The sequence below is a fragment of the Ylistrum balloti genome, unplaced genomic scaffold, assembly GCF_031769215.1.
Source record: "Ylistrum balloti isolate Yb309-2 unplaced genomic scaffold, AGI_CSIRO_Ybal_v1 Utg369812, whole genome shotgun sequence".
Classification (NCBI taxonomy): domain Eukaryota; kingdom Metazoa; phylum Mollusca; class Bivalvia; order Pectinida; family Pectinidae; genus Ylistrum; species Ylistrum balloti.
The window spans coordinates 273164-300000 of NW_026781984.1; the positions used below are offsets into that span (position 1 = coordinate 273164).

The 26837-nt window shown below is 33.7% G+C and overlaps 3 protein-coding genes across 4 annotated transcripts in view; all 3 read right to left on the bottom strand.

Moving 5' to 3' along the window:
- Positions 1-4717: 4717 nt before the first annotated feature.
- LOC132544892 (uncharacterized) lies at positions 4718-12755 on the bottom strand. Of its 2 annotated transcripts, none has more exons than XM_060208543.1 (3): positions 12552-12755; positions 6617-6796; positions 4718-5197 (listed from the first exon to the last, which is right to left on the bottom strand). In XM_060208543.1, the coding sequence occupies exons 1-3, from the start codon at positions 12646-12648 to the stop codon at positions 5001-5003; spliced, it is 474 nt and encodes a 157-aa protein (XP_060064526.1). In that variant the 5' UTR covers positions 12649-12755; the 3' UTR covers positions 4718-5000. The 2 variants fall into 2 exon arrangements, with proteins under 2 accessions (XP_060064526.1, XP_060064527.1); XM_060208544.1 differs by lacking the exon at positions 12552-12755 and adding an exon at positions 9046-9106.
- A 1366-nt stretch (positions 12756-14121) lies between these two features.
- LOC132544876 (uncharacterized) lies at positions 14122-19861 on the bottom strand. The gene is made up of 3 exons (XM_060208529.1): positions 19782-19861; positions 14806-14955; positions 14122-14342 (listed from the first exon to the last, which is right to left on the bottom strand). The coding sequence occupies exons 1-3, from the start codon at positions 19852-19854 to the stop codon at positions 14122-14124; spliced, it is 444 nt and encodes a 147-aa protein (XP_060064512.1). The 5' UTR covers positions 19855-19861.
- A 4972-nt stretch (positions 19862-24833) lies between these two features.
- LOC132544878 (uncharacterized) overlaps positions 24834-26837 on the bottom strand; it is a 3162-nt gene continuing 1158 nt past the window's right edge. Inside the window, exons 2-3 of the mRNA XM_060208530.1 lie at positions 25726-25857; positions 24834-25105 (exon numbers count right to left, since the gene is read on the bottom strand). Coding sequence (XP_060064513.1) covers positions 24834-25105; positions 25726-25857 — 404 coding nt within the window. The remainder of the gene's footprint in view (positions 25106-25725; positions 25858-26837) is intronic.

The window sequence follows — 26837 nt, forward strand, 5'->3', positions numbered from 1 at the left end:
TATCATGTGTAAAGCTGTACATATTGTGAATGCTGACACTGGAATAAAATTTGAAAATAATGCTTTCCAGATTATTCTTCGGCCATTAAAGCCTAGTATTTCCTGTTGCATGTGATGCAGAAAGTAAGATGTGTTTTCTCTTGGATGTAATGACCTAGAACTAGGATACTGAGAGATTTACAGTGCTAACAGGCAATAGAAAACCAGAAACATATTTTCAGCACAGGAACAAGACTTTTTGTATGTATTATTGGCCCAGGTGTAATCTTGTGGAAGTGAGAGTTCGAAAGATAACTGTTGACTGTACAGAATTTTTATTAATCATGTAGATCATGATGTTGATTTTTAAAATGAGGGATATATGTTGCCTGACATTGTATGATTTTGTTGTGTCCAGGGTAAACACCTTCTTTGTAGAATCACTTGAGCTTTAGTAATCATGTCATGTGGTACTTGTGTTGAACAATATGAAAGGAGATTTGTTTTATCAGTAAGGTAGCATGTGCCCTTAAAACTATCAAATTCACTGTTTTACATTCATTTATTCATACAAAGAAAAAGTATTTTCAAGGAGAAAACTTCCTTTTTATATACGTGTCATTATTTATAACATTTTTTTAAAGATGTAAATAATTTTGTGAAGTTGTTGTCACGTAGAAATACTATAATATTTAAATTCATGTTTTTTTTTGTGCAGTTTTACAATGCTGTTATAAAAAATAAGTTGGGTTTTAATACATAGAAGAATTTTAAAGTCTATAGCACTTTGTGGAATTGGAATAATGTATCTACCTACCTTCTGGTCCTTTGGCTTCAATTATTAAGGAGACCTGGCAATAACTATACTGTATATTAAGGGTTAACACAGGTCACTGAGGATTCTTAAAACACAGTAGCTTAAGCATATAATTCACTGATCGATGTGGATTTGCTTGAAGAACTGACACACTGTATACTTTGTATGTGTAAACTTTCGCTGTCGTTTAACTTCCTCTGGTTTAGCCCTCTTTTCTATAGAGTAAAAATAATAAGCAGGCTGGAGTTGGATGTTGTCTTTTAAATGTAAAATAGTTATACTTTATGGAGAATTAATTCCTGAATGAAAAATTACTGTCCTGGAATACAGTAATATTGAAGAATTAGATTTTGTTTCCCATCCTCAAGTTCCAGATTGCAGCCATTGGACTGCCAGGAAAAACAAAACTGGTAGTAAATTTTAAAATATAAAAAAAAAGGATTTTATGGAGATTTATCATCTTTTTTATTTACACATTGTATGAAAGAATGAAATCTACTTAAATTGAATTCATTTACATAGTGACAATTGTTCAAAAAAATGTGAAAATAGACAAAGAGTTCTTGAAATTTGTCCTTGAATTTCTTGCACAAAATTTATATCAGTCCACAAAAGACACATTACAAGCATATAGAAACAGTAAAAGTTCTGTTAGTAACACAAATTTAATTTGTTCGAAATGGGGATGTAGGCTTGGTTCAATGATAACGTGTTGTTTGCTTGCATTGTGACATTTCATTATGTATCAATAAACATAGTCGACTCTAAATGGTTGTTGTGTTTTATGTACTATCAATGTTTCCAACTGATCACCAAGATTTTGATGCAAGAGAATATTACATTCGTACTGGTATTTCAAGTTTCCCACAGGAAATGTGAAATGGAGAACAATATTTTAGCTTCATTTTCTGAAAACGAGTATCAAAAACCTGATGAATGCTCCCCATAAACAACTGGATTGGATAAAAAATTTTAACAAAGTGCAATCATTCTGTATTTATGGGGTTTAAGGCCCTGAATTTGGCACACTGTACATCCTCTTAGTATAACCAATGTATACATGAACTTTCGTTATCCTAGTTAAACTGGGTAAATGAAAACAAAGGTAAAATCTGGACACAAATTTCAACAAAGGGCAATAACACTAATTAAGGGGTTTCAGATCCCAACATTGGTATACTGCACATTGTCTTTGTATGACAAATGTGTACACCAAGTTTCATTAACCTAGTTTAATGTTGGCAATTAAATATTGTGGATACAAGATTTTAACAAGGGGAGATAATTCTGTAATAAAGATCTTGTAGGCTCTCATTTTGGTAAACTGCTGTTCCGTTAATATGACTAATGTCTACATTTTTCTCATGAAAACTAGCAATAACGCCATGCAAACAAAGAATATACATGTACAAAATATAGAAATATTTACTGAAATAAAAAAAAAAAAAAACAGATTCCTTGTACAAAAATATCTTTATTTACATTTTTACAAAATTAAGATGCATAATTTACAAAATGTGATGAAATATGTAGTTATACAAAGTGATTAAAGACACTCCTGTTATTTGATATTTTTAAAAAAAAATATGTTTTTCCTTAAAATCAATGTAATGTATGCTTCATATTTATAAAACGATTTTACTTAAAAACTACCAGTATCAGACGGAATGTACCAATTGCAGTTTAGCAACTTTGAAACTTTCAGACAGGTTCTGAAACATTTTCACACAATGATTATTTATACCATAATTTCATAGATTTTTTAAATGTGTGCCATGAGAAAAACAGTTATAAATAATATGATCTATTCCAAAATGAATATAGCCTAAATCAACTGTCTTTCATTTGTAATTTTGTAAGGCATGTTTGAACTCAAAGGCCTCTCCACATCAATCTTGATACATCATTTCTGATGAATATAATGTTGAAAGAAAAAAAAACTGAAGTTTTGGACATCTTGCGTAATCTGACCAGTCACCTTTGAGTTATTGTGTCCAGACTTTCAGACGATAGGGAATTATGTTTTACTAAAACAATATTTATTGTAAAATATTAACATACATAAACTACACAAAACATAGACTAATACAACTTGTCTTGCATAGTTTTACTTAAAGATCATAAAAAATAGTTGATTTTAAGATACATGAAGAACATTCATAATACAATGATATGAAGAAAATGGCCACTTGATTTTATGTTATGAAAGACAGCTAAACATCGATAAATGAGTTAATCAAGCTAAATAAAAAAAAAACCTGATATGACTATACAACTCGGTCAGAACAAGGTTCTATAAGCTTATTTTCAAAGCCTGGAATGTATCAATGTTCATTTTTTTTGCTTCGGCCCTGAATATTTCCCTAACAAATTTGTGATGTGTCTGGAAAATTGACTTTATTTGGGCCAATATTAATTTATGATTTGTCAGTGTATGACTGTAACTGGTGCTCTGATCAGCTCATAGGTATTTTAAATTGATAATTAATTTGCATCTTTCAAAAACTTCACATTTTTCACAATGCCATGTTTTCACTTATCGGTGGGACCAGGGTTTTTCGTTCCTAAAATACATATGAACCTCCTGGTCATATTTTGATACTTTGACTTTCAAATTCAAGACCTGTTCCAATTTATGCCTGAAACATTCAATTTTCAAGTTCCAAAGAACTTTTTCCCTTATAAAGGAATAGGCCTCAGTATGTAACATAGGGGAGACAATTACTGATAAACTTTCTGGAATAATAAAATATGACTTATCATATGTAAATTGAAATATGATAAACAAGAGATAGACCTTGAATATAAACTGACTCACATATTCCTAAAGCTGCCGTCGTACAGTACAACCTTACATTAGTCAGTCTCGCTGTCCTTGTCTGTTGTATGGTGTATGACAATAATCTGGGATGTTATATATATATATCACTACACCTCCAGAACATAATTATGCTACGTGTTGTCCACACGATTTATATTTTCATATTTTGTAAAACCTTCAACTCGCTCTAACCTATTCTGAATCTGTCCTCTTACACGGAAAATAAAACATGAAATTTTTAGAATTACTTTGTTCTACAAATACACCTCAAAGTCTTTAAAACAATGTTATATCATTGTCACATCATCCTCATTTTCTGCAGAAATCAGAATTGAAATATCATTACAAAAACTTTTTCTAATTAAAAAATAATAAAATTGTTTACATATCAGAATAGCATTTCACATACAAATTCAATTAAAGATTTTAATCTAATTTATTATCTTGATTCATCTAAAAAAAAAAACAGATAATTACTCCAGGTAAGTTCAGTGTTGATATATGATACAATTGATGTACAATCTGTATTATCTAATAGAAAAATATGTAGTGAAAAAGTTATACAATACTCAAGTTACCATCTGAAAATAATGTTCCCATACAGTCTGTTAATTAATGAATTCACCCTATTAATGGGAATACATCACTTCAGTCAGTGTTGTGTTGATTATTGTATGAAAATGATTACACTTATCCATGACAAGAGCACAGAAGTCTTAATATCAGGGGAAACTCTCTGTCCACCCCCAAATGCATCAAAGTTGGATTTGGGAGCAGGACCCTGCTACACTGAAATTGTGAAATTCTTTTACATTTTTTTTATGTGGGAATTTTGGGAAATGCATGAAAAATTTTGATTGTGAATATGGCAGGATGGGGGCCTATGAACACCTCATAAATACATTGAAAGGTAACACAATACAATTTTCACATCACGTTACAGTTGTATGCCAACAAAGGTCACGAAGATATGACCAAAACATTTAAAACAACATTTTTTTTTGTTTTACAGTGAAACAAGTCAAATGTAAAATATATGAATTGATAGACAATGTATTGCTAAATCACTGTTACCATATTCAGTGTAATCAGTACTCCGCAGTTATGAAACACTATAGAGGGACGAGCTTAATCCAACTTTAAAAGGCCTTCAGCTTTGACAAAGTGCACCCATTAAACTTATAATCAGGACATTTCTCTTTATCTTCTATCAAATATTTTCACAAAAGTATCTGAATGACGGCCAATAATACATTGCCATATTTTCCATGTAAAGAATTTCCAACTATACTTTTAATCAAATGTCAAAAACGTATAATTCTCTTGGACAGGCTGTGATATATTGTATATGGACGATCATTCCTGAATTACTGGTGTGTCTGTTCATCGCTTGGTTACCCACAATGCCAGCAGGGCCATCAGCACTAACACCACCATATTAGGTAAAGTGGTAACAGCACCATTACAGAAATCTGTATCACACAGACACTTAAACAGAAAGCCTCCGTCCGACTCCACTGCCACACAACCATTCGAGTATCCATCTCGACGAACACACATTCGTGATGTCACAGTGACCACTGCAAAAATAGAAAAATAGAATCATATGACAATGTCAAACAAAAAAGTTAAAAATTTTAAGAGACTTAACAACATTGATATGTTTCTTACCATGATAATTAATGTAATAATTTGAGTTAAACCAATGTTGTTATGAACTCATTTACACCATGCACAGTGGGAGACATATCACAAAGAAAATTTATAAGAAAGGTTTCCATCCCATCTTCAAAATAGCATATCAGTCTGTGATTGGTCAGTTTTTTTCTCCTTTAACCAGCCCTAGACCAATCAAGTTACTTTAATTGTGCCTAAAATTTTGCCATGAAATGTTTCAGTGGTGCACAAAGCGATAGTGAACATAATTCCTGGAGTATCTAGGATTTAAATAAATGTGCTCTATTTTATCAAACAAACGTCCAACACTGTAAACTAGTTTATGTGTTCATATTGGTAAACAAGTTCAAGCTTGTACATACAATATTTATAAGCAAGTCATTCTTCAGGACTAATGGCTCCCACTAATGTTCTTCAAAGTTGTGTAGTTTTTCACCTTAGATATAGCATTAACAAACTCTCTTTGTCAAAATCCAAGATGGCTGTCTATGTGTCAGCTATTCTGTTTTTTTGTGATAAGTCCCAAACTCAAAAAGTCATACTGAAGTAAGTATAAAGTACTTTGCAAGAATTCATGGAAACAGTTTTGCATAATCAAAATCCAAGATGGCCACCTGTCAGCCATGTTGTTTTTCTGATCAGTTTGAAAATCAAAAAGGCATATCTAGAGACCAAGGGAAGAATTCATAAAAAAGATCCATTCATTACTTCTCAAGAAAAAAGATAGGAATAAAGGATGATAAAACATCCAAGAATGATTGTTATTCTTCATTGTTGACGTTGGCATGTTTCCGCCACTATAAATAGCAATAACAAGAAATGTTTAAGGCGGAGGGCAATTTGATCACATCACAATCTGATGACAATACAAGAAAAATATCACAATGTCTGCAGGCTATGAATGCCACTGTTGCCATCCATAGGAATTTGCAGAAAATGTCAAATCTCATGTATGACCCTTTAACCAACGAATCTGATCAGATGTAGAATGTAATGTAATGACACTATTGCATAAAAGCCATTGATTTTTGTAGGCAATTTATTTTCACTGATTTTGTGGCTATTCTAAAATTAGGTTAGTAGAGGTATGTTTATATGTAATATAACAATCCATGAAATCAAGGGTCAACAAAATAATGATATTTTGAATAACCACAAAAATTAAGCCCCATGAAAATTTATCACTCAGGTTCGAAGGCTATGACAACGATTCAGAACAGCTAGTACACGACAGGATAGACGGAGAGAGACTTGCAGACAGAATACGGGTAACACTATTCATAGATCCCCTGTAAAGTGGGTAGGCCATAACAAATACAAACCTCTATCTCTTCCAGTGATGAAGCCCGAATCTGCGAGAAATGACACCGTTTTAAACTTCATGCAATGTGTATCCTTTTCCCCACATTCTGATGTGCCTCCTTCATTTTTTACCAAATCAAATGGGTCTAGACAGATGGGGTCATCCTTTGCAGCACAGTCATAGCACTCCAGACTTAGACCTGTTAACAAGTATTCCATGTTTAATGCCAGTGACAAATAATGGGAAGGGAGATAACTCTGTATAATTTGTATTATACATGGTATTATAACAGAACCTGGTTTAGTCTGACAGATGAAATGTAATGTTTTCTTCCGGTTAAAGTTCAAATTCAATGATAAGTTCCTGTGAGTAAAATCATTCTGAAAATTATATTAACATCAAAAGTTTTAGTTAAATAATGTTCTTTTTTCACATACCACAATTGTTTGAAAAATAAAGTTATTTAGTTTTTGTTCATACAGCCACACACAACTAACAAAATTAAATTAAATGTTTCCATATTTCAAAGAATTTACAAAAGACACACAAGTGAATACCTGGTAGTCACTTTCACTACAAATTCAGAATTATATACAGTTGAGCCTAACAAGGAATTAAACAGTATCAATAACTTGTTTTTCTAGGATCATCAGTAATGCTAAGAGTCTACATTTTGAAACCTAGGTGGCGACTGAGGAAAACAAAGTGATCAAATGAAATGTCAAAACGATAGGGAGGTGCACAAGCCCCATAATTTTGTAATTTTTATTCATCGGAGTGATAATTTAGAGGAATATCAATGACTTGTATATATTCTGAACTGTTCACAAAGCATGCTTATAGTTAATTTTGTTACATGTTTTTAACTACATGTTGAATCCGTTCTTTCATCAAACATCAAATTGTTTTCATATATATATAGTCATGCATGACTGCTATCACAGATCAGCTAAATATACATTTAGATCTACCACAGTGGTTTGTACAGTGGCTTGGTCTGTTGGCTGTTGTATATGATATCCACATACTTGCAGACACAGGTGTGATTTTTATTTGTCACTAAATATGTTCAGTTATAAAAGAATAACTCATTTTCTAACATCCAAATGGGTAGTTTTAAAAGTAATAGAATATAAATTAGAGGCAACTAAGTGAGAAAGCATTTTTGATATAAAGCGTCTTAGTGATATAAAATCATTTTTATCCACCTGCCACATATATTTCTGCTGTGACGGAAAACAGCTCTATTTTACCACATGCAGTAATTTGACAGAATTACTCTCTGTATTTACATAAATTTTACATTTAGATATATAAACACTTGTTGAAATATGCAATTTTACATGTTAAAACGAGTAAGCTGATTTATGAAAATTTATGAAATCGCTGTTACATCCAATGAATTTTTTAACTATATTTCCATGCTGTGCAATTACTTTGGCATCCGTCATCAGGCAAAAGTCATCATAACATCAACATCAGGTAAACACAGATTGATCAACAAAACTGTTTAAGTTTCAATAGTCTGATTTTCAATCAATGTTGCAGGATTAACAGAAACATGGTCAGTGTCTTAAAATATAAGTTATATTTTGGCTCGGAACAGAAAGACAAAAAGTGGCTCACCAGTTTTTTTGGGTTTTTTCACCCTTACCAAAATAGAACTTATATTTTAAGACGCTGACCATATATTCTCTACATTCTTGAGTCTGTCACTCGCCTTATTAAGGGACATACAATGACAGACCTCCTTAAGTATGTGACAACCCCCTATTACAAGTACAACAAAGTTTCCAAACATTACCACAGGCAGCGACAACAACAGAGAACATATGACAAATCCATAAACTTGTCATAGATCTCCTATTGCTGATGAGTATGTGGCGGATATATGTAATTGGATATATATATAAACACTATTTAGTAACAGGAGATGGATACGAGTTTTGTGGACCCTGAAGAAATGACAGAAACTTGCGATTTAAAGATGAAAATAGTTCAGTATGAATCATCTACATTCCGTTTAAGGTAAAGAACCCACAGAATCGACAGAAAGTTGTGAATTAAATACAAATTGTTTTCTAAATTTCGAAGGAAATTGAATTAATCGTTCTGTATGAATCATACATTCCATAAATAGATACAGGAATATTTTGTTTACCGGAAGTAAAATGATAATAACAAATAATTGAGTACTCTCATGTAAGCAGATGTTTCAATCGTTTCAAACTTGATAAATACTGCTTCTTTACGAAAAAAAATATCATACTTCATGTGAAAATTCCTATTATACATATTTTTTATTTATGCCACACCTGAGCGTTATACACCTGTACAAGGGAGACAATCATGATTACCGCCGATCTTATTAAGTCTGTTTACATTCTTGGTGTGATTTTTGGAAGGATCTTGGTTAGTTCTTTAAAGTTCCACATGAATGCTACTTACACATTGACAGAGCGGCCATAAACACCACTAAACCACACCAAACTCTGTCCTTGGCTGACATTTTTGATTTGTATTCCCTCTGCACCTGTGATATGAAACGCCATCTATCGGTATAACAACAAACTGTAAAGGTAAGGTGGAGACAACTCTGTTCAATGACCCACTATTCATTAAATATTAGTCCTCCTTTGCTTTCGCTACAGAAACTAATGTAAAATCAAGTAATGTTTCAACCATATGAACTGAGAGTAATATTTGGACTCTGATATTACGTCTACGTAGATTTTGACGTCGAAAAATGACACGCACACAAGGTTGTGACAAATGTTGTTTAGGAAACCAAATTGGCGAAAATTATATCCTTCAGTGAAAATACCACAGAAATGTTGAAGATCATTATCTATCCGAAATGTGATAACAAACTTCGAATTAATACAATACTATTAAGAAGTTGGTGTTGGTCGTAAGTAAAAATTTGCAGCTGGTACGATACATTGGTCTCAACAATAGCTAACATCTGAGTGAATTTTATTTACAATAACTATAGAAATGATGATAACAAGTGCTGTTCAACGGAGGAGACGCTTCAACTGAAATTAGAGTTATTGACAGGCTGTTCATGTCCCCTCCGTTGACAAATCCTATTTAGTCAGAGCAAGTAATCATATGAATATTGATACAAAACGAATTAAATAAAACCTTATTTTTTAAAATATCTTCATATTTATATAACGCACAGTGGAACATTCGGGAAATTCACTGTTTTATTGTCGGATTCCCAATGAAGCTTTGTTATCCTCTATGTTGTACTATCCTTATGTTATACAAAAGACCAGCAACAACCGTTCTCGAGTATAAATGTTGAGTATTAACACAAGTTTCAACAATGATAACATGTATGACCTGAGTATCGAGCTTAACAAGTTACTCCTTCCACGGCCACACCAGGACTGACTCTATTTGTTGTGATCTTACAGTTTATCCTAAAGTAATTGTAATCTAATTCTGATAGGGAAAGTGTCTTCTACGTATCTACAATTAAACCGTGAACAGTTAATGTCTCACTGGTGGAGAGCATGTCCAGCCAATGTTTCACGGCATGATTCTGACACTAAGGTGACCGCAATTAAACTATCTGTCTGATAAGCCAGCCGGTCACTTTAAGGTTTAACACAAATTATTTTCTGCACTTGAGTGACAAATTTCACTATTAACAAGCTTGATAATATTAAGTATTAGTATTAAGTATATTGAAATAATTTAAAGATAATTTGAAAATTATTAGGAATCAATATAAAAACATCAACATTGTAAGTTTATGGTTGGCGGAATACTTACCTATGCTTATCCGCTGTTGTCTATCAAAGTGCGTGTAATGATTTGGTAAATCCTTTCTCAAAAATACCAGATAAGTGCATTTTAAGACACGTTGCTTACCAACAATCAAGGATTCATTAATGCCAACAGAACACCGACAAATATTGGGACACGTAAGTGATAAATCTTTATTGAAACAAGCGCTCTTTTTTTAGCTTGGTACTTTATAAACGCTGTATTTTTCAATCTACACCAAGCCTTTCGTCTGATACTTGTCTTAATTTATTAACACTGTTTGTTTATTTTCAATCTACACCATGCCTTTCGTCTGATACTTGTCTAAATTTATTAGGGCTGTTTTACAAATCTACACCATGCCTTTCGTCTGATACTTGTCTTAATTTATTAAGGCTGTTTTATAAATCTGCACCATACCTTTCGTCTGATGATATATCCTTCTCATAATTCTTTGTACAAATCGAAACACAATTGACATTTTTGCAAAGAACTTGTAATCAGTTGAAACGAGCCAGCCATAACCTCTGTAAGACACTTGACTTTGATTGCTGTGAATGACATGCGACGGGCATCCACTATGTTGTTCAGTGGGGGTAACTACCAGCTACAAGTACGACAAAGAGACCTCACCTCAAAATGACCGGTTGTTCATGGGACGATACCCCCATCCCCTCCAAAAAAATGGGGGTTAAAGAAAAAAAAAACCCAAAAATCTTCCACAGTTTCATCGTCTTTTGATAATGCATACCGCAAATTACAATTTCCATTGGTCTGGTAATACTGAGTTGATCAAAATAAAATTATTCACAAAGCTTGTATCATATAATAATAGACAGTTAAGCTACCATCAGAACAATAACCGATTAAAAGCCAGAAAGGAGTTAGTTTCATTTGTCAGCCTTGGTGTAGTTTTTGTCCGGTGTGACATTTTCCTGACACTACGATGCTGTCAATACCATAGATCTGATAGTGAAATTTCCACTTGTTTAAGGGACGCGTTCAATCAAGTTATAGTGAAACCATCGTTAAAACTATGACAATGTACAAATCTTGATTTTTTTATTTTCAGATCAATATTTTCAACTTCTTAAATTATATACTGAAAAGGGAAGGGAAGATAACAAAATTATTTGTGGGAAATATTACCATTTTCAAGAGTTTAATTTCTAAAAAACATTAGGAAATATTAAACAATTTTTTTTCATGTATCGAATGTCTGCTATTGTCGTTTATGATTTTTTCGCCAAAATAGGTGTGCGATTGTTTACATAGTGACTCGTCCATTCACGCGGTACAATATGTCACTTAGAGATCTGAAAGTTAGTTATATGGGCTTCCATAGACCTACCATAAATCATTAATTTGAATTATAAGACCAACAGTCAAAAGTAAACACACCTTCCCATTTTAAATGAAATACGAAGATGTGGATTCGCATCGAAAATTTATGAGGCGTTACCTTATATAACGTTTTTATATGCTGACTCCACATTGGAATGTATGTTTAGCGTCCAAGTAGATTTTAAATTATTGAAAAAAAAAATTTCTAAAAAAAATCCCATCGGCGTTCAAGACCGTTAACATTTTTCAATAATTTTATATATCCTAATTCCTCCCTTGTTACGCACAAATCACGACAAAAGTTTTCTCACTCAACACACGTATTTCTTATGAAAACTCTTCAATATGGATGTTAACGTCACGTTCGTACGGAAGAAGATATTTAGGGTTCTTGAATTAAAAATCGGGAGCAAATTTTCCTTCGAAACTTATCAAACAAAACGATTACTAACCAACCTTCAGAATCGGCAATATACACCCTATTACATTATCAGTTTATCAGTGTCTGATTCGTTTAATAAATGTTATATTAATTTTGTAGTTCACTCCGAGGGATGTCAGGATGGAGGAGACTTTTACATATATCACAGGTACAAGTCAGGGTTTTCCGAAAGTTTAGTTGCATTTAAACGTTCGGAAAACAATGGAATTCGGGATCACTGATATTGTGTGTGTGTGTGTGTGTAAGAGGAGGGGGGGGGGGGCGGGGGGGGTTTACATCGGAGCGGAAGAATTGATATTTTATACACATTTTCTACTTTTATGATTATTTTCTCTACTCCTGCGTTTGAAATCAAAACACTGCATCAATTAAATTTAAAATGACTCACCTATATTGGTCAGGAACTGTTCTGATAAGATTGTCTCCCCTGGAACACGACACATCACTGATGCTCTCTCGGGCTGAAAGGGCTGAGAGAGCAACATGCTGGCTATGGTGTAGACGAGATGAGCCAAACTGGAGCCCAGACAACAGCAAGCAGTGATTGATCACCACTGCTGACCCGCCAACCAGAGGACGTCGTGGAATAGGGGTCGAAACGGCCGTTGATGGTTGGAATCCACCTGACGATGCTGACATCAGAAGGCTCCAGAGCTCCATGTCATCAGTGCCTAACCGAAGCAGCGGTTGGGTTTCCAGTAGCAGAGAAATCTGTAAGTTCACTTCGATGAAGGATTCGTTCCAAAATAAATCTAGACACAATTTAACAAAATTGTGAGATTAATTGAGGAGTTGAAATATGAGCATTAAATCTACATCCAAAGTAATTGCCAAGGTCATTCCGAATCCAAGGTTATTGCCAAGGTCATGCCAAATCCAAGGTCATTCTGAATCCAAGGTTATTGCCAAGGTCATTCCGAATCCAAGGTCATTCCGAATCCAAGGTTATTGCCAAGATCATTCCGAATCCAAGGTCATTCCGAATCCAAGGTTATTGCCAAGGTCATCCCGAATCCAAGGTCATTCCGAATCCAAGGTAATTCCGAATCCAAGGTTATTGCCAAGGTCATTCCGAATCCAAGGTAATTCCGAATCCAAGGTTATTGCCAAGGTCATTCCGAATCCAAGGTAATTCCGAATCTTAGGTTATCATCATGTGTCCAAGGTAATTCCTATTCCAAGTTCATCACCAAATATTCAAGGTATTTCTAACTCCAAGGTCATCACCATATATTCCAGGTAATCCCATATCCAAGGTCATCATCACACATTCAAGGTCATCATCACACATCCAATTTTAATCTAAATCCAGGGTCACATGGTTACCATTACACTTACACAGTGCTTTGCATTACGTGTGCATTCCAAGGTGATTGTACCACGTTCAAGGTCACCATTCCACATCATACATTCAAGGTCATCACACATCCAAGGTAATCATTTAATATCCTTCAAGTTCATCACACATATACTTATAAGGACATCATTTAACATCACATGTTCATTCCATTTAAAACTGATCCTACATACAAGTTCACGACACATCCCAGGTGAAACAGGAGCAGCACGGTTACATGTACACATCCGACCCATAGTTTAACAAACAGATGTCTGTAGCGGAACGGTTACACGTTATCTTCGTACACATATACACAGAGAGAAGATCGATATTCAGGGAAGACGATACAAAACGTAATTTTACTGTCTTTAATAACTTTTGGAAATCATATTCAATTACCAATCGTTTTATTTTTTTTTTAAATTTTTAATCTGCCTCGGAAAATTGATATTTATAGTTTAAAATTTTAAAATTTAATTCAAAACGTATTGTAATAGAAAAGACACTTAATCTACTCATTACTTCAAACAACTTTTTTTCAAATTTTCATCCATCTTTAGGCCCCATTTGTTTACATAAAGCGTGTGCACTGTTCTCACCTCGGGACTATAATGTATTTTTACTGTCTAAATATATGCAAGAGGATGTAACACCCTATGGCAAGTGTTATTCTAAGTGCAGATTGTGTTCGATCTGGCCTTAATGACGCGGCTCCGTTACAGTAGTCGGTGTAACAAAAACACTGTTTTACGTATCCGGAGTTTGCCGTTTTAACGTAACAACCTTCGTCTCTTTTGTATTGGGCAAACCGGACACAATACCGAGATATAGCTGTCGTGTCTGGAAGATGAGCAATGGAGATTATTAAACAAACATAATACACGCATTCAGACATCACACATCTTTTAAACTGAAGCAAAAAAAGGTTTAAGAAAGAAAAACACATTGGGAACAATCTGCTCCCAACATAATTAAGGGGGTATGCTATCTTTGCAAAGGTTGTCGTTCCTTTTGAAGTAAATGATATATTACGTGACGACCAGACAGGCATCAAGGGAAATAACTCTAAATGGTTCAATCATACCGTATACAATAAAAGTGAGCGCTGCTGTGTGACGGTTGTGTATGTTTTCTTATTATTATTTATCCCCATGTATATAGTATTTCTTAAACAATAAATAATATTTAAATTTAATTAATCCAACATTTTGCTTATGGCAAGTGAAAGTAAAATTCGCGCTAACAACAGGCCAGCTGCAACACATTCCTTAGAATGTGAATAAATTGATAAAATGATACTTACACGAATATCTATTCCACTGGTTGTGAAGGTAGGCTCTGACAAACGATTTAAAACATGCCGAGCAATTATGCATAACCCTCTCCTCACCACCACATAAATGTGTAGTTCCTTGTTTGAAAATATTACACTGGTAACAGGCAACACCATTCACTGTAAAAAAAAAACCGGAAGTTTCTGTCAAGACTCGGGGTATCAATGATCGGCCACTTCAGTAGCTTAGTCTATTTGAATTATTAAGAAATTTGATGTAAAAAATATTATTAATGCGATGACAATTGTCGTGACAAACGACACACAAGAGAACAGCATTTTTTTCAATACAAATTTAAAATATGATATAGTAGAGAAAATTTAAGAATTAAATAAAGCTGTCCTTCCAGGACTCCTCAGTGATGCTAAGGATCTAAATTTTGAAATTTAGGCGGTAAATGAAGAAAACGGAGATTGATCGAAGATAGTGTAAAATTTTGAAGGGGAAGTGCATTAGTCTCATTTTAGTCTGAAACACCTATTTCAGTTCATGGCCTTGATCGATCAAAAATACAGGGCTTTTGACGACATGTAACTAACCACTAAACATACATATGAAGGCGGGAAAACATCTATGTTTCGTTCATATTAGTTAAGAATTTTGATAGGTGTAAAAACACAGCTCAATGAAATTATCTTTCTGAAGTTACTGAAATAGAAAAAAAGAAGATTTCCTTGTTGGTCGAATCAAGCAGTCACGCGCCATACCTCTTTCGTATCAAGTGCATATTCTGCAACTATTAATATAAATAAAAAGGTGAAATGCAGGTTACGGCGAACCTCGATCAAAAAGTGTCTGTACAATAAAGATAACATCAATTTATTTCTCTACAGAATTTTATGCCTACCTCTGTTTAACATTCTCGTTTTGAGTTAATAATTTGAAAATAACTACTACCATCTGACATTCTGGATTAAATAACACGAAGATAACATGTATGTGTATTCAGATTAGGGTAGTAAATAAACTTCCTTAGGTGTGAATCATACAAGGCGATGTCGAATCTTATCGCTATACTATCTGACAAAGGGAAACAAAGGGAAATAACTCTGCGAATCACAATGAGAGATTTATCAGACGGCTGTCAGGTGTCTCGGAATCTGGTTTTGTCGGATGATTCATGGATAGACTGTACTTCTTTTTTTTTTTTAGTAATGTCGAATAATTCATGGAATGTAAGTGATTTTATCTCATATCTGTCTAGTGTCCTGAAAATATATCTGTAACAAATTCGTGTAATACATGGACTGATCACACTACTTATTAATGTCTGTCCAATGTCCGGAAAATCTGACTGTAACAATTTCTTGTGATCCACGAACTGATCGCTCTACTTATTCATGATTGTCCAGTGTCCTGAAAATTTGTCGGTGACAATTTCGTACAATGCATGGACTGATCGCGCTACTATTTTATGTCTGTCTTGCATCCCCCAGCTTTCAATTTTTTGTATTGTTTTTTTTTTCAGATAAAACAGAACAATCCGACAATTCTGGACTACTCGTTCTAACTTCCAATTTTTGTGACTAAGAAGGTGTGTTGTACTTCCACTTGCTCCACAACCATCATTCAGCATTAACACGCCTTTCAAATCCCAACGATTTACCTGTACTATAACAACAGAGCAACATATTCAATGACACGTAAGGGCGTCCTCAGGTGTTACCCCGCCATTGAGACAGATGCGCGTTCACGAACCTGTCCTTCCGCTGAAATGAATCACCTGATATCATCAAAAGTTTGTCTCGTCTTTATATCTATGACTACCAAGAAACAGATGAGGGATCATCAGGGCCCTTAGGGACCCTCTCAGCTTTGATTAACCTTGATGTCTCTAACATAGATGATGTGAATTCTCTCCTGACAGGTTTCATCATAGTACATTTTGTAAACACATTGTAAACACTTTGTACACACTTTCTGTTGTTACTATTTCACCGTTATCGTCCGTGTGTACTAATGTGAATTTTTATTCAGTAATGATAAATCGGTGTCTACAAAATAGATATTGATTTTTGTATTTTATTAGAAGTGACAAATATAAGGGGGGTTTCTTAAAAGAAATACACTGAGCGTTCTCAAATAAAACCCTTATCAGCAAGTAAGTGACAATATAAACACGAGTACACGTGTAGTTATTTTGTCAGATACTATTGTCATTTTGTCAGATACTATTGTCATTTTGTCAGATACTATTGTCATTTTGTCAGATACTATTGTCATTTTGTCAGATACTATTGTCATTTTGTCAGATACTATTGTCATTTTGTTAGATAATATTTTTTTGTCAGATACTATTGTCATTTTGTCATTGTCATTTTGTCAGATAATATTGTCATTTTGTCAAATACTATTGTCATTTTGTCAGATACTATTGTCATTTTGTCAGATATTTTTTTGTATTGTCAGATTGTATATCATTTTGTCATTTCATTTTGTTATTGTCATTTTGTCAAATACTATTTCATTTTGTCAGATACTATTGTCATTTTGTCATTGTCATTTTGTCATTGTCATTTTGTCAGATAATATTGTCATTTTGTCAAATACTATTGTCATTTTGTCAGATAATATTGTCATTTTGTCAGATACTATTGTCATTTTGTCAGATAATATTGTCATTTTGTCAAATAATATTGTCATTTTGGTGGACATTTTTGTCATCCGCTCACCTTTGCTTATATTTCAAAAAAACATTTTCATTTAATTCCGAAAAGTCTGGATTTTGAATCATGTGTAAATTCATAACAGAGAAATATTATACTTAATTATTCAGAAGTTATTGGAGAAATGCTGCCTTAAGTGGGCCAATTTATCGTCCCTCATATCTGCTTTGTGTTTCTTTCTTTTTTATTACGGACCAACGTTGATGAGATGAAAAGAGCTTCGCAACAAGTCCTGACCATCATATCCGATGTAGATAAATGTTACATAGATTGCATTGGTAGGGAGAGTCAGTACTTTGATTTTGATGGAATACAGCACTATATATAAGATCTGCATTAAAGGCAAAAAGATGAATTGAGTTGAGAAAGTGAAACTTATAAAAAGAGAGAAAAATCGATTTAATTTTTGTAAGGTTTAAACAGTACGTACATGCAATATAAAACATCACATCCGAGAGGTAAAATTCACATCTAAGGTCAAGGTCACATCTGAGGTCAAAGTCACGTCCGAGGTCAAAGAAATGTTTCATTTTTTCCAGATATCAAAACTTTAATTGACAAATAACTGATTATGGTTCCCTCGCCCCTCCTCAAAGTGAGTGAAGGAAGAGATGAGGGAGAAAACAGAATTTAGGAAGGTATGAATTAAGTCATCTGTTTAAGATGCGTGATTTGCTATGTCATTATTTTAATGAATGAATGTAACTTTCAAATATGTGACGTCAATACATGAAATTGACAACAGTAGATGTTAAAACTATTATATCACATATCATAAGCAATGGTATCTCCAATTTGTTTTCGACATGTTGGAACGTTGATGGTTACCATGGCAACAATCTGGTTAGTCATGGCGACTATGTTTCTTATGGGTTCCCCCCCCCCTTTTTTTTTAATAGAAAACGTTGACTTTAGAGGAATGCTGACATACATTTAAAACATAGTTTGGGTATACATTTACCATGTCCCTACCAGACATCTGATCAGCGGGCTAATAAAACTCTAAAGGATGACGTCATTTCTAGACGGGGCTAATTCTCATATTTGTTAGGTTGGTCAATATAAAAAGCCTGGTCGATACCCACCCATAAACAAGAAGTATGTTTGCTCACCAACATGGATTTGAGATAAGAGATTATTTACAATGCGTCACCACTGCGCGTGAGGTAAAACCCATACTGATTTTTTTTATTCGACTTTACTTACTATAGGAGAAAAAAAAGAACGATGAAAAAAGAAGGAAAATAATAAGAAGAAAAATTTTTTAAAAATATGAATGAACAAATCAAATGTTTTTCGGTTCCTTGTCACAGTGACACGTGTATGTTTTTTTAAATACGGGTGAGTGGCTAGAGAATTGATTTTAAAGGAGATACTTTCTGTAGGACGAACTATCCTATACCTGCGAGACTGAATATTTTTAAAGATTGAAAATCACAAACCGTGGGGAAATCTTCTGTTGAAATTGTTATACTTCAAATAAAACTCGAACCCAAGTGTAATATTTCAGGAGGAAGTTTATTTTCTAAGTGTAACATACTTTCATAGTCATTATAAATCTAAAGGGGGTTTTGAAGAGAAGACAGATTCGTGATAGGGAGCGAGCGTGTTGAGGAGGAAGTGTGGAAAAGAATGAAAGAAGGAGGGGCAATGAAAACTGAATGAAAAATACGGAGGAAACATGGAAAGAATTTGAAGGAGAAAGAAATTAGGCGGAAAGGAGAAGAGAAAAGCTGATGGTAGGGAAAAGGATTGGTGTAGGTGTGTTAGGGGTATTGCATAGGGAAGGTGAAGGCTGATAGGGTAGGAGGAGGAAGATATGATGTCGAAGAACAGAAATGGCGGAGGTGAGCAAAATTTGTAATGAACCTATTAAAATAGATTTGTTGTCTAGAGAAATGACAGATGTCTTCTTATACAATAATATCATAGTGATTTTGATTTGAAACTTAGATTTTAACAAAGCACTTTCTGAATACCATAAAACTCTTTTATCAAAATAGATCGATAATTGAATTTTCAAGTAAATAAAGCTGACGATGTGTACTATGTCATAATATAAGGTTTATTTTTTTGTAATTTTGTGTTGTTTGATCTTAAATCTCACTAAGAGATCTTATGAAAAGAAACGATTTAGAATTTTATGCGCCATTACCATTCAATAATTTATCACTGTACGCGGAAAATGAATCGTATGATTATAACGTTACGGGATTTTCCCGTCGTTTTTTTTCTTATTTTCTTTTTTATCAATTTGATGTACAATGATCAATTCTTACCTGTAACAATAGGAATAACAGCCACCATTAGCATCAGACAAACAAACGAGGTATCCATTGTTTTCATCGTCATCTGAAGCTTTAAACGCTGCTAGCAAGCGGGCACACCTTTACAGATAATCCATCTAGGCAACTGCGCATGTCCATACAAGATTTCCATTTTAAATTTTATGTCATTGACTTCGAGACGTCGTAAAAATTAGTTAAAAATACTTACAAATGTGCACATTGTGAATTATCTGTGCATTTAGATCGTGTTGATATGGGACTGAATACAGGAATAACTTATAGTTAATCTCACGTCTCAGGTAGATATGTATGTCGTTAGCTGTAAGTCGTTCAGATATGTAGAACCGCATTCTTTCTAATTTTGTCACACACCTATATCTTTGCTTTTATCAAACTTTTTATGCAAGATGTGCATATGATTTGATACATAACTACCCCTGTAGTAATTGATATCTAATTACAAAGGAAATGTATGTAGTGTAAAAAATTGCAGTTTTTTAACACAACTTATTTGTGTTCAACAGAACTTCATGTGAATTTCAAACATGTAAATTATGTTATGAAAACTTTAAATTAAAAAACATGAGATTAATTTTTCAAATTTTATCATTAAAGTCGTAAAACTTGTACTTTATATATAAAAAAACGTGTCATTTGTATATTTCAGTTCATGTATATAAATGAAGTATTTTTTTTCAATATATAGATATATATTTACATGTACAGTGTATTTAAGTTTTAGAATATAATTCGCAATTTACATACAAATTTAATGTTAGTAAATGAGAACCGCGTGATTTGAGGCAGAAATTGGAGGATATTGAAATACTTAAAGATTTTTAACGCCATGCTTTTTACACGTTTTTGCTGCAGTTTTCACTATAAATCCCCCGTTCTATCCACTATCTTGTCACGATGTTCCATGTCTACAAAGGTGACCTTACAGGGTCCGTACGATTGTAATTCTTTAGCGTTTATCACGTGTGTGGTCTAATTCTGACAGAACTAGGTCAGAGGCTAGACTGACCAGTGTACCAGTCTGAAATAGCGTAAAACAATAGATAGTGGTTAAAAAGATATAAATAAAACACAGAAATCCAACGTGGCTAAATTTATGAAATGAAATCGGAGGAAAACCAAGATTTTTATTCAAGGAGCAATGGCGGTCCAGCATTAATGAATTTTAAAATGACTCTTTCATGTGATATATTGTTTTCGGAAATTTAATAACTTGATATCAATATTAAAGTGATACATATTGATTCAGGAAGGCCGGGACAAGTTAATTAGAAAGGAAAATCGGAGAATAAGAATTGTAACAAATTACTGGTGGATATGATAACGAATGATTAGTTTCATTATAAACACGGTTTTCTTCAGCTAGATACATTTTAATAACGAACAGAGTAGGGAACGACATCTCTTGTGCTGTTACGGAGAGTAGGGACCGACAACTCTTGGAATTCTCTTGTTCTGTTACCGAAAGTAAGGGACGACAACTCTTGAATGTAGGGAACGACAACTCTTGAATTGTAAGCTAGAGTGTTGTGCTGTTAGCTGTAGTAGGGAACGACAACTCTTGTTATGTAAAGGAAAGTAGGGAACGGCAACTATCCCTGGCGGTTATTCTTGGCCTCTGGTTGTTCAAAAGAAATCAAAATCAGCCCTAACAAGGTCACGGACAGGCAGTTTCCTCCGCGGTCTTTTCTCTAGCCTGTGGGACCAACATGAATGATGAGACGGGTTAACATGCTTTTGGCCTTTCTCATAAAAAAAAACACACACACACACATAAAAAACAACCGTGCCCTGTCAAAGGTAATAAGTACTTCAGTATAGTCGCTTATGTGTAGTAAACGTAAAGATGAGGAATGATACGTCAACATTTTAACTATATAGAAGCTATTTCTAGTGAGAGGAGAGAACCGCCATTTTAAAATCCAGATGTTCGTATCAGTAATTCATGAAACCAAACGAAAACTTCGGTTCCAAGTCGTCCATACCCATCAACCATTCCCGAAAACGTGAAATAGTTCAGAAAAGAAAATTAAGTCACAGAAATACTACAAGATATACACTTCTAGATATCAGCTAATTAGTTTTGTTCCCCTCGGGATTGAAGCGCACGTGGGGGAAACCCGTGGCACCATGGGAAATCCCACGTAGTCGGACAAGTGCCCCCATACTTTTCAAGTCTGACCCGGTCGCCTAGCTGAAAAGAGAAAATGTGAAAGAGGCACCTATTTACCCAAAATCATCATGTTAAATCCAACATTACTGACCGAAAACGCTTTCGCGTTCATGGCACGTTAGGATTCTCAAAAACCACACATACACGAAACCTGGCACACACATTAACTATAGTCTTGGTACCAAGAGAATAAAGTACTGACAGGGCTACTCAAAGGATTTGTATTAAGGCCTACTATTTTCTTACTTTAATTAATGTTTCTTCAATAAATCAGCAATATTAACACATACAATAGATTTAGGATTGGGAAACAAAATTAAATCTTTTGTTTATTTTTTTTCTTCAAGTGTCATTTTACTACTTATCACAGACTCTTCACCAAGTTCACTGTAAAACATGATTTGTAAATCACAATCTTTTAATCAGCTCCACATTTCAAATGCAGACAGCCTAGAAATAAATTGTTGCATCTAATCATAGTGTTGAGCTTTTCTTTAAGCGAAACCAAAGATATTTCCCATCGATGGAATATTTTTAAAAATCCTGGAAACGATATCTTCATGTGTCAACCTTCCTACTTTTACAGTCGCTCTACAGCGGGATATCGACAAGGCAGAACACATGATACCATATAGAGGTGTTTTCAACGTAGGTGACGGACGTGACTTTCCATACAACACAAATCATGAAACTATGTTTATAGGCACATGAACTGTAACGTTTAAAACGGTTTAAATAATCCTATTTAAACAAATGTCTGGCACTTGTACCGCATATATTTGTGATTCCAACATGCCGCGCTACGCCACGAGAGAAAAAAAACTATTTATAATACTATTTACAACTCCTGATAACGCGATGTTAGAAAAAAATGAAAATCAATCATATTTTAGTAACGGCAACTTAAACAGCAGAAACGTCAAAATTCTCCCTAGTTAATATTGAACGACCTTAGGGTCGAGGTGAAAACAAATTTAACTTGTGACCTTGACAATAGGCCAAGGTAATAGATTTAACGAACTTCGAAGCACTTCATTCCAGATCAATATTGGCCTGAACCTTAGCTCATTTAGAAGTAGTTTAGTAGTTTAAAACAATATTGGCCCTTGTGACTTTTTTTTTACATTCTTGATTCATGTGACCCTAAGGTCATTCAATCCCAGCACACTGCTGGCAATAAGCCTATTGAGTCTCGTCGATATTCTAAACTGCTCTTTTAAAAGTCCATCCCCTCCCCACTCCTCCCAAAAAAAGGAAAAAGTAGAATAAAAATATATATGCTGGACAAAGTTTGCTAAAACAGTGACAACAATAAAACAGCTTTAATTGAAATATCTTTTATTTCCATGTATTATTATCATGTTATATTCTCAGTGTTAAATGGTGGATTCTCTATATACAATCAATACACTAGGTGGACAACATAATGCTAGACAAAAAATCAATTTATTGACTTGCATTAAAAAACCCTTAAAAGTAGGACGTTAAAGTTCATTTCTTTTACATGGTATTGATATTTTGTTCTAATAAATTATCCAAATCGCAGAATAACCTTTCTGATGTGTTATAATACATGTACTCCTTAAGAATACAAATTAAAATCAATTTGCATCATTAATCCCTTATTAAATTTTTAAAAAAATATCAAATAGGTAGTCATCATTAACGGACATGGAATTTTTTTTTAATATGAATTTAAAAAAATCTGATCATTTTGAATGATAATGATTGATGATTATACCACTAAAAATCTGTCATTTGACAATTTATCATTTTAAATTGTATAAAAATATATTCATGAAAACATTTTGCCACATACAAATATGTACAAGTATATATTGTTATTATCTCCCTTTAACTGTCTGGATTCCTGGCACAGTATGCCTATTTCATCTCTTTTTTTCAGGTTATTTACAGCTTCCTGATAACACAAACAATTCATCAATCCATAAATGTTCTCACATTATTATTGTTTTTCTTCTTTAAATCTGATTTGTTTGAAAGTATTTTTGAATTTGTACATAAAGATAAATGTTGCCGACTGATTATTAGAAAAGCTCTGTTCTAACCTTGAAACAGGCATATCCAAATTAATATCTCTCAGTAGTCGACAGAAAAAATTGGTTGGTCACCATAATCTTGGAAAAGAGTTAGAATTTACTTGCAAAGTGTAGAATGGCATAAAATGATTATATTACCTACATATATATACATTGAATGGACCATACAAAAACTGTACAAAACTGGGTATATATACAGATGAATGATAAGTTATATACATAACCATTTAGAGGTATGAATGGAATGCATCGGAAAATGCATCACATCTATTGAATTGTTCACAGCAGTGGCTGGCAGTTGTTTTAACAGAAGAAAAATTAAACTCTTTAAAAAACGGTTCAACATTTATATTTCAACTACAATTTAAGTTTTCTCCTTAAACTAAACTTAAAATTCTCCATTTTGACCAAAATTTAGATAATTACTAAAAATAATAAAAATGGGTATTTTTTGTATCCCTCCGCTCTATGACCCACTGTGTAGAAACATTTCAAAAGTGTAAGAACATTTGCATAGAATCAGATATTTACATTTAAAAACTGGACAATTACTGAGTTTGATATTAAGTCTCCTAATCATTATAAAACATATTTGCACACATTCTTCTTTCATGGAAGACACTAAACATTCACACATCTTTCATACCTCCCGTCTAATTTGAAAATAAACTTTACATATTAAGGTGAATAATTTCATTTTTACAAAATTTTTAGTTTCCAAAATACATAAAAGATAATTTCCTTAATATTTGACCTGAAAAATAAACATGGATCAATGAGTGTTAACTTTGTTTAAAAGAATTTTGATATGAATACTGTCACTAGTACAGCAACGATGGACACTGGCAGGAATCGGACAGAGAGCCCATGTGCAGTGTTACAGCCGTTCCAATCATTACAGAAGCAGTATTGAATATTGGGATCCTCTACAGTCAGTGGACTGCTGCCCGAATTTTTCCTTGCAGGAAGGCAGTAACCGTGACGACGCAGACCCGGCATCTGAAGTCTGTGTTTAGTCGTCTTCAGAAGATTATTTTCGCATTCTCTGATGATGGTGTGGTCAGCTGCAAAAATATACAAGAATCAGAAAATCTTAATTGGTGATCAAATGTAAACTGGTATTATAAAGCTACTGAACAGAATCAATACCTGATTGTCATAAAAAAATGTTTCAAACATTTTTAATTACACAATATATTATACATATAGTCAACATATTCAAGCACTGTATTTCTCTGAAACAAGCTCAAGGGACCAACATAACTTAATGTTGAATGGGGGAGGGGTGGGGGTAGGTTGGATGGGGGGTGGGGTAGGGCTTACTCCAGGACATTGAAAAAATTGTAATTCTACTAAGCAGAAATATGAGTGGGCTTATTACCAGACATGGGGCTATTGTCAGATAAATATAGAATAAAGTGTTCTTTTGTATGTTATTAACTAAATAGATGTACTTAGGAATATTCAATATGTTCACTTGTCTATGTCAAGCAAAAAATTCCATCTTATACAGAAACGTTTCCAATAAGGACCCATCTTAACTACACAATGTCATATCATTTAGGGTAGATCTTAAATTCACTAATTTCAACCATTTATCCAGAAAGTATATATACATATTTGAAACTTGCACAAATAATTTAATTAGGAAATAAGTATAATGATATTATTCAAATAAACTTACATCCAACTTTCTCGATTACTTTGACACAGAATCGCGAGTCACCACAATCTTTCCAAGGAAACATCCACCAGCTTAGGTCATCTCCACAGCCTCCCATAGCACTGTAACAGCGGTGACACATAATGGCTTCCGCTGGAACGAAAACATAAATGATTCAAAACATGTCTTGAGAATCAAACCCTGGACTTTTAGGTGAAAGGTGAGAATAACCCTTCAATAGGTAAGAAAAGAATCTCAGTATGTTGCTACACAGTAGACAATGGTAGGTAAGATAGTATAACAGGGCTCTCACACCCCATTTTGGGACTGGGGCCCGGAGCCCTTAGAATTGGGAAAAATAGCTGTGTTTTCCTTAGAATTGGGAAAACTTGGGGTCTAAATTGGGAAAAAAGATACTTTTTTGCATTGGGAATGGGGCAGAATATCGGCCCCAAATCTGGCAGACCGAGAGCCCTGGTATAACATATATATTAATCAAAATGGCCGAAAGGTAGACATCTTGGATTTTGACAGTTGCTATGTTATTGATATTTCTTGAGAGGAAATATTGGTTGGGTCTCAAACTGATATGACCCAGAAGGTTTGACTCTGTCATTAGTTGTGCCAGTTCACTTATCAGACTAATAGAAAAAATAATGTGGCTGACAAACGCCATTTAGTATATTGTTTGGTGTTTAGCTGTACATTTTTATGTTATCCCAACTTTCACAGTCAATTTCCAATGTCCATCTTGACCACTGATTTTGTTCTGGACACCGCTCTCAAATTCAGCACTGACAATGTTTCATAATAGTTTTGAAAACGAGGCAGTTTATTTTGTAAACACGAACAAATGATTACAGGCAAAAATGACAGTGATTTTCAGTAGCATATTTTGTTATGGGTGTGACAAATGTTATTTGATAACTCAAGGCAATTAAGAATAATGAATAACGTGACCTTAATCACCAACATCATCACACAAATCTGTGAAAACCAACTGTTCATACGGTGATTCACTAGATATATAAATGCAATAATGAAAAAAAATTGGTAAAACAAATTGTTTGATCATAATGTTGCTTTAAAGGGACTAAATGGTTAGATATTCACTTCATAACTGATAGAAAGCA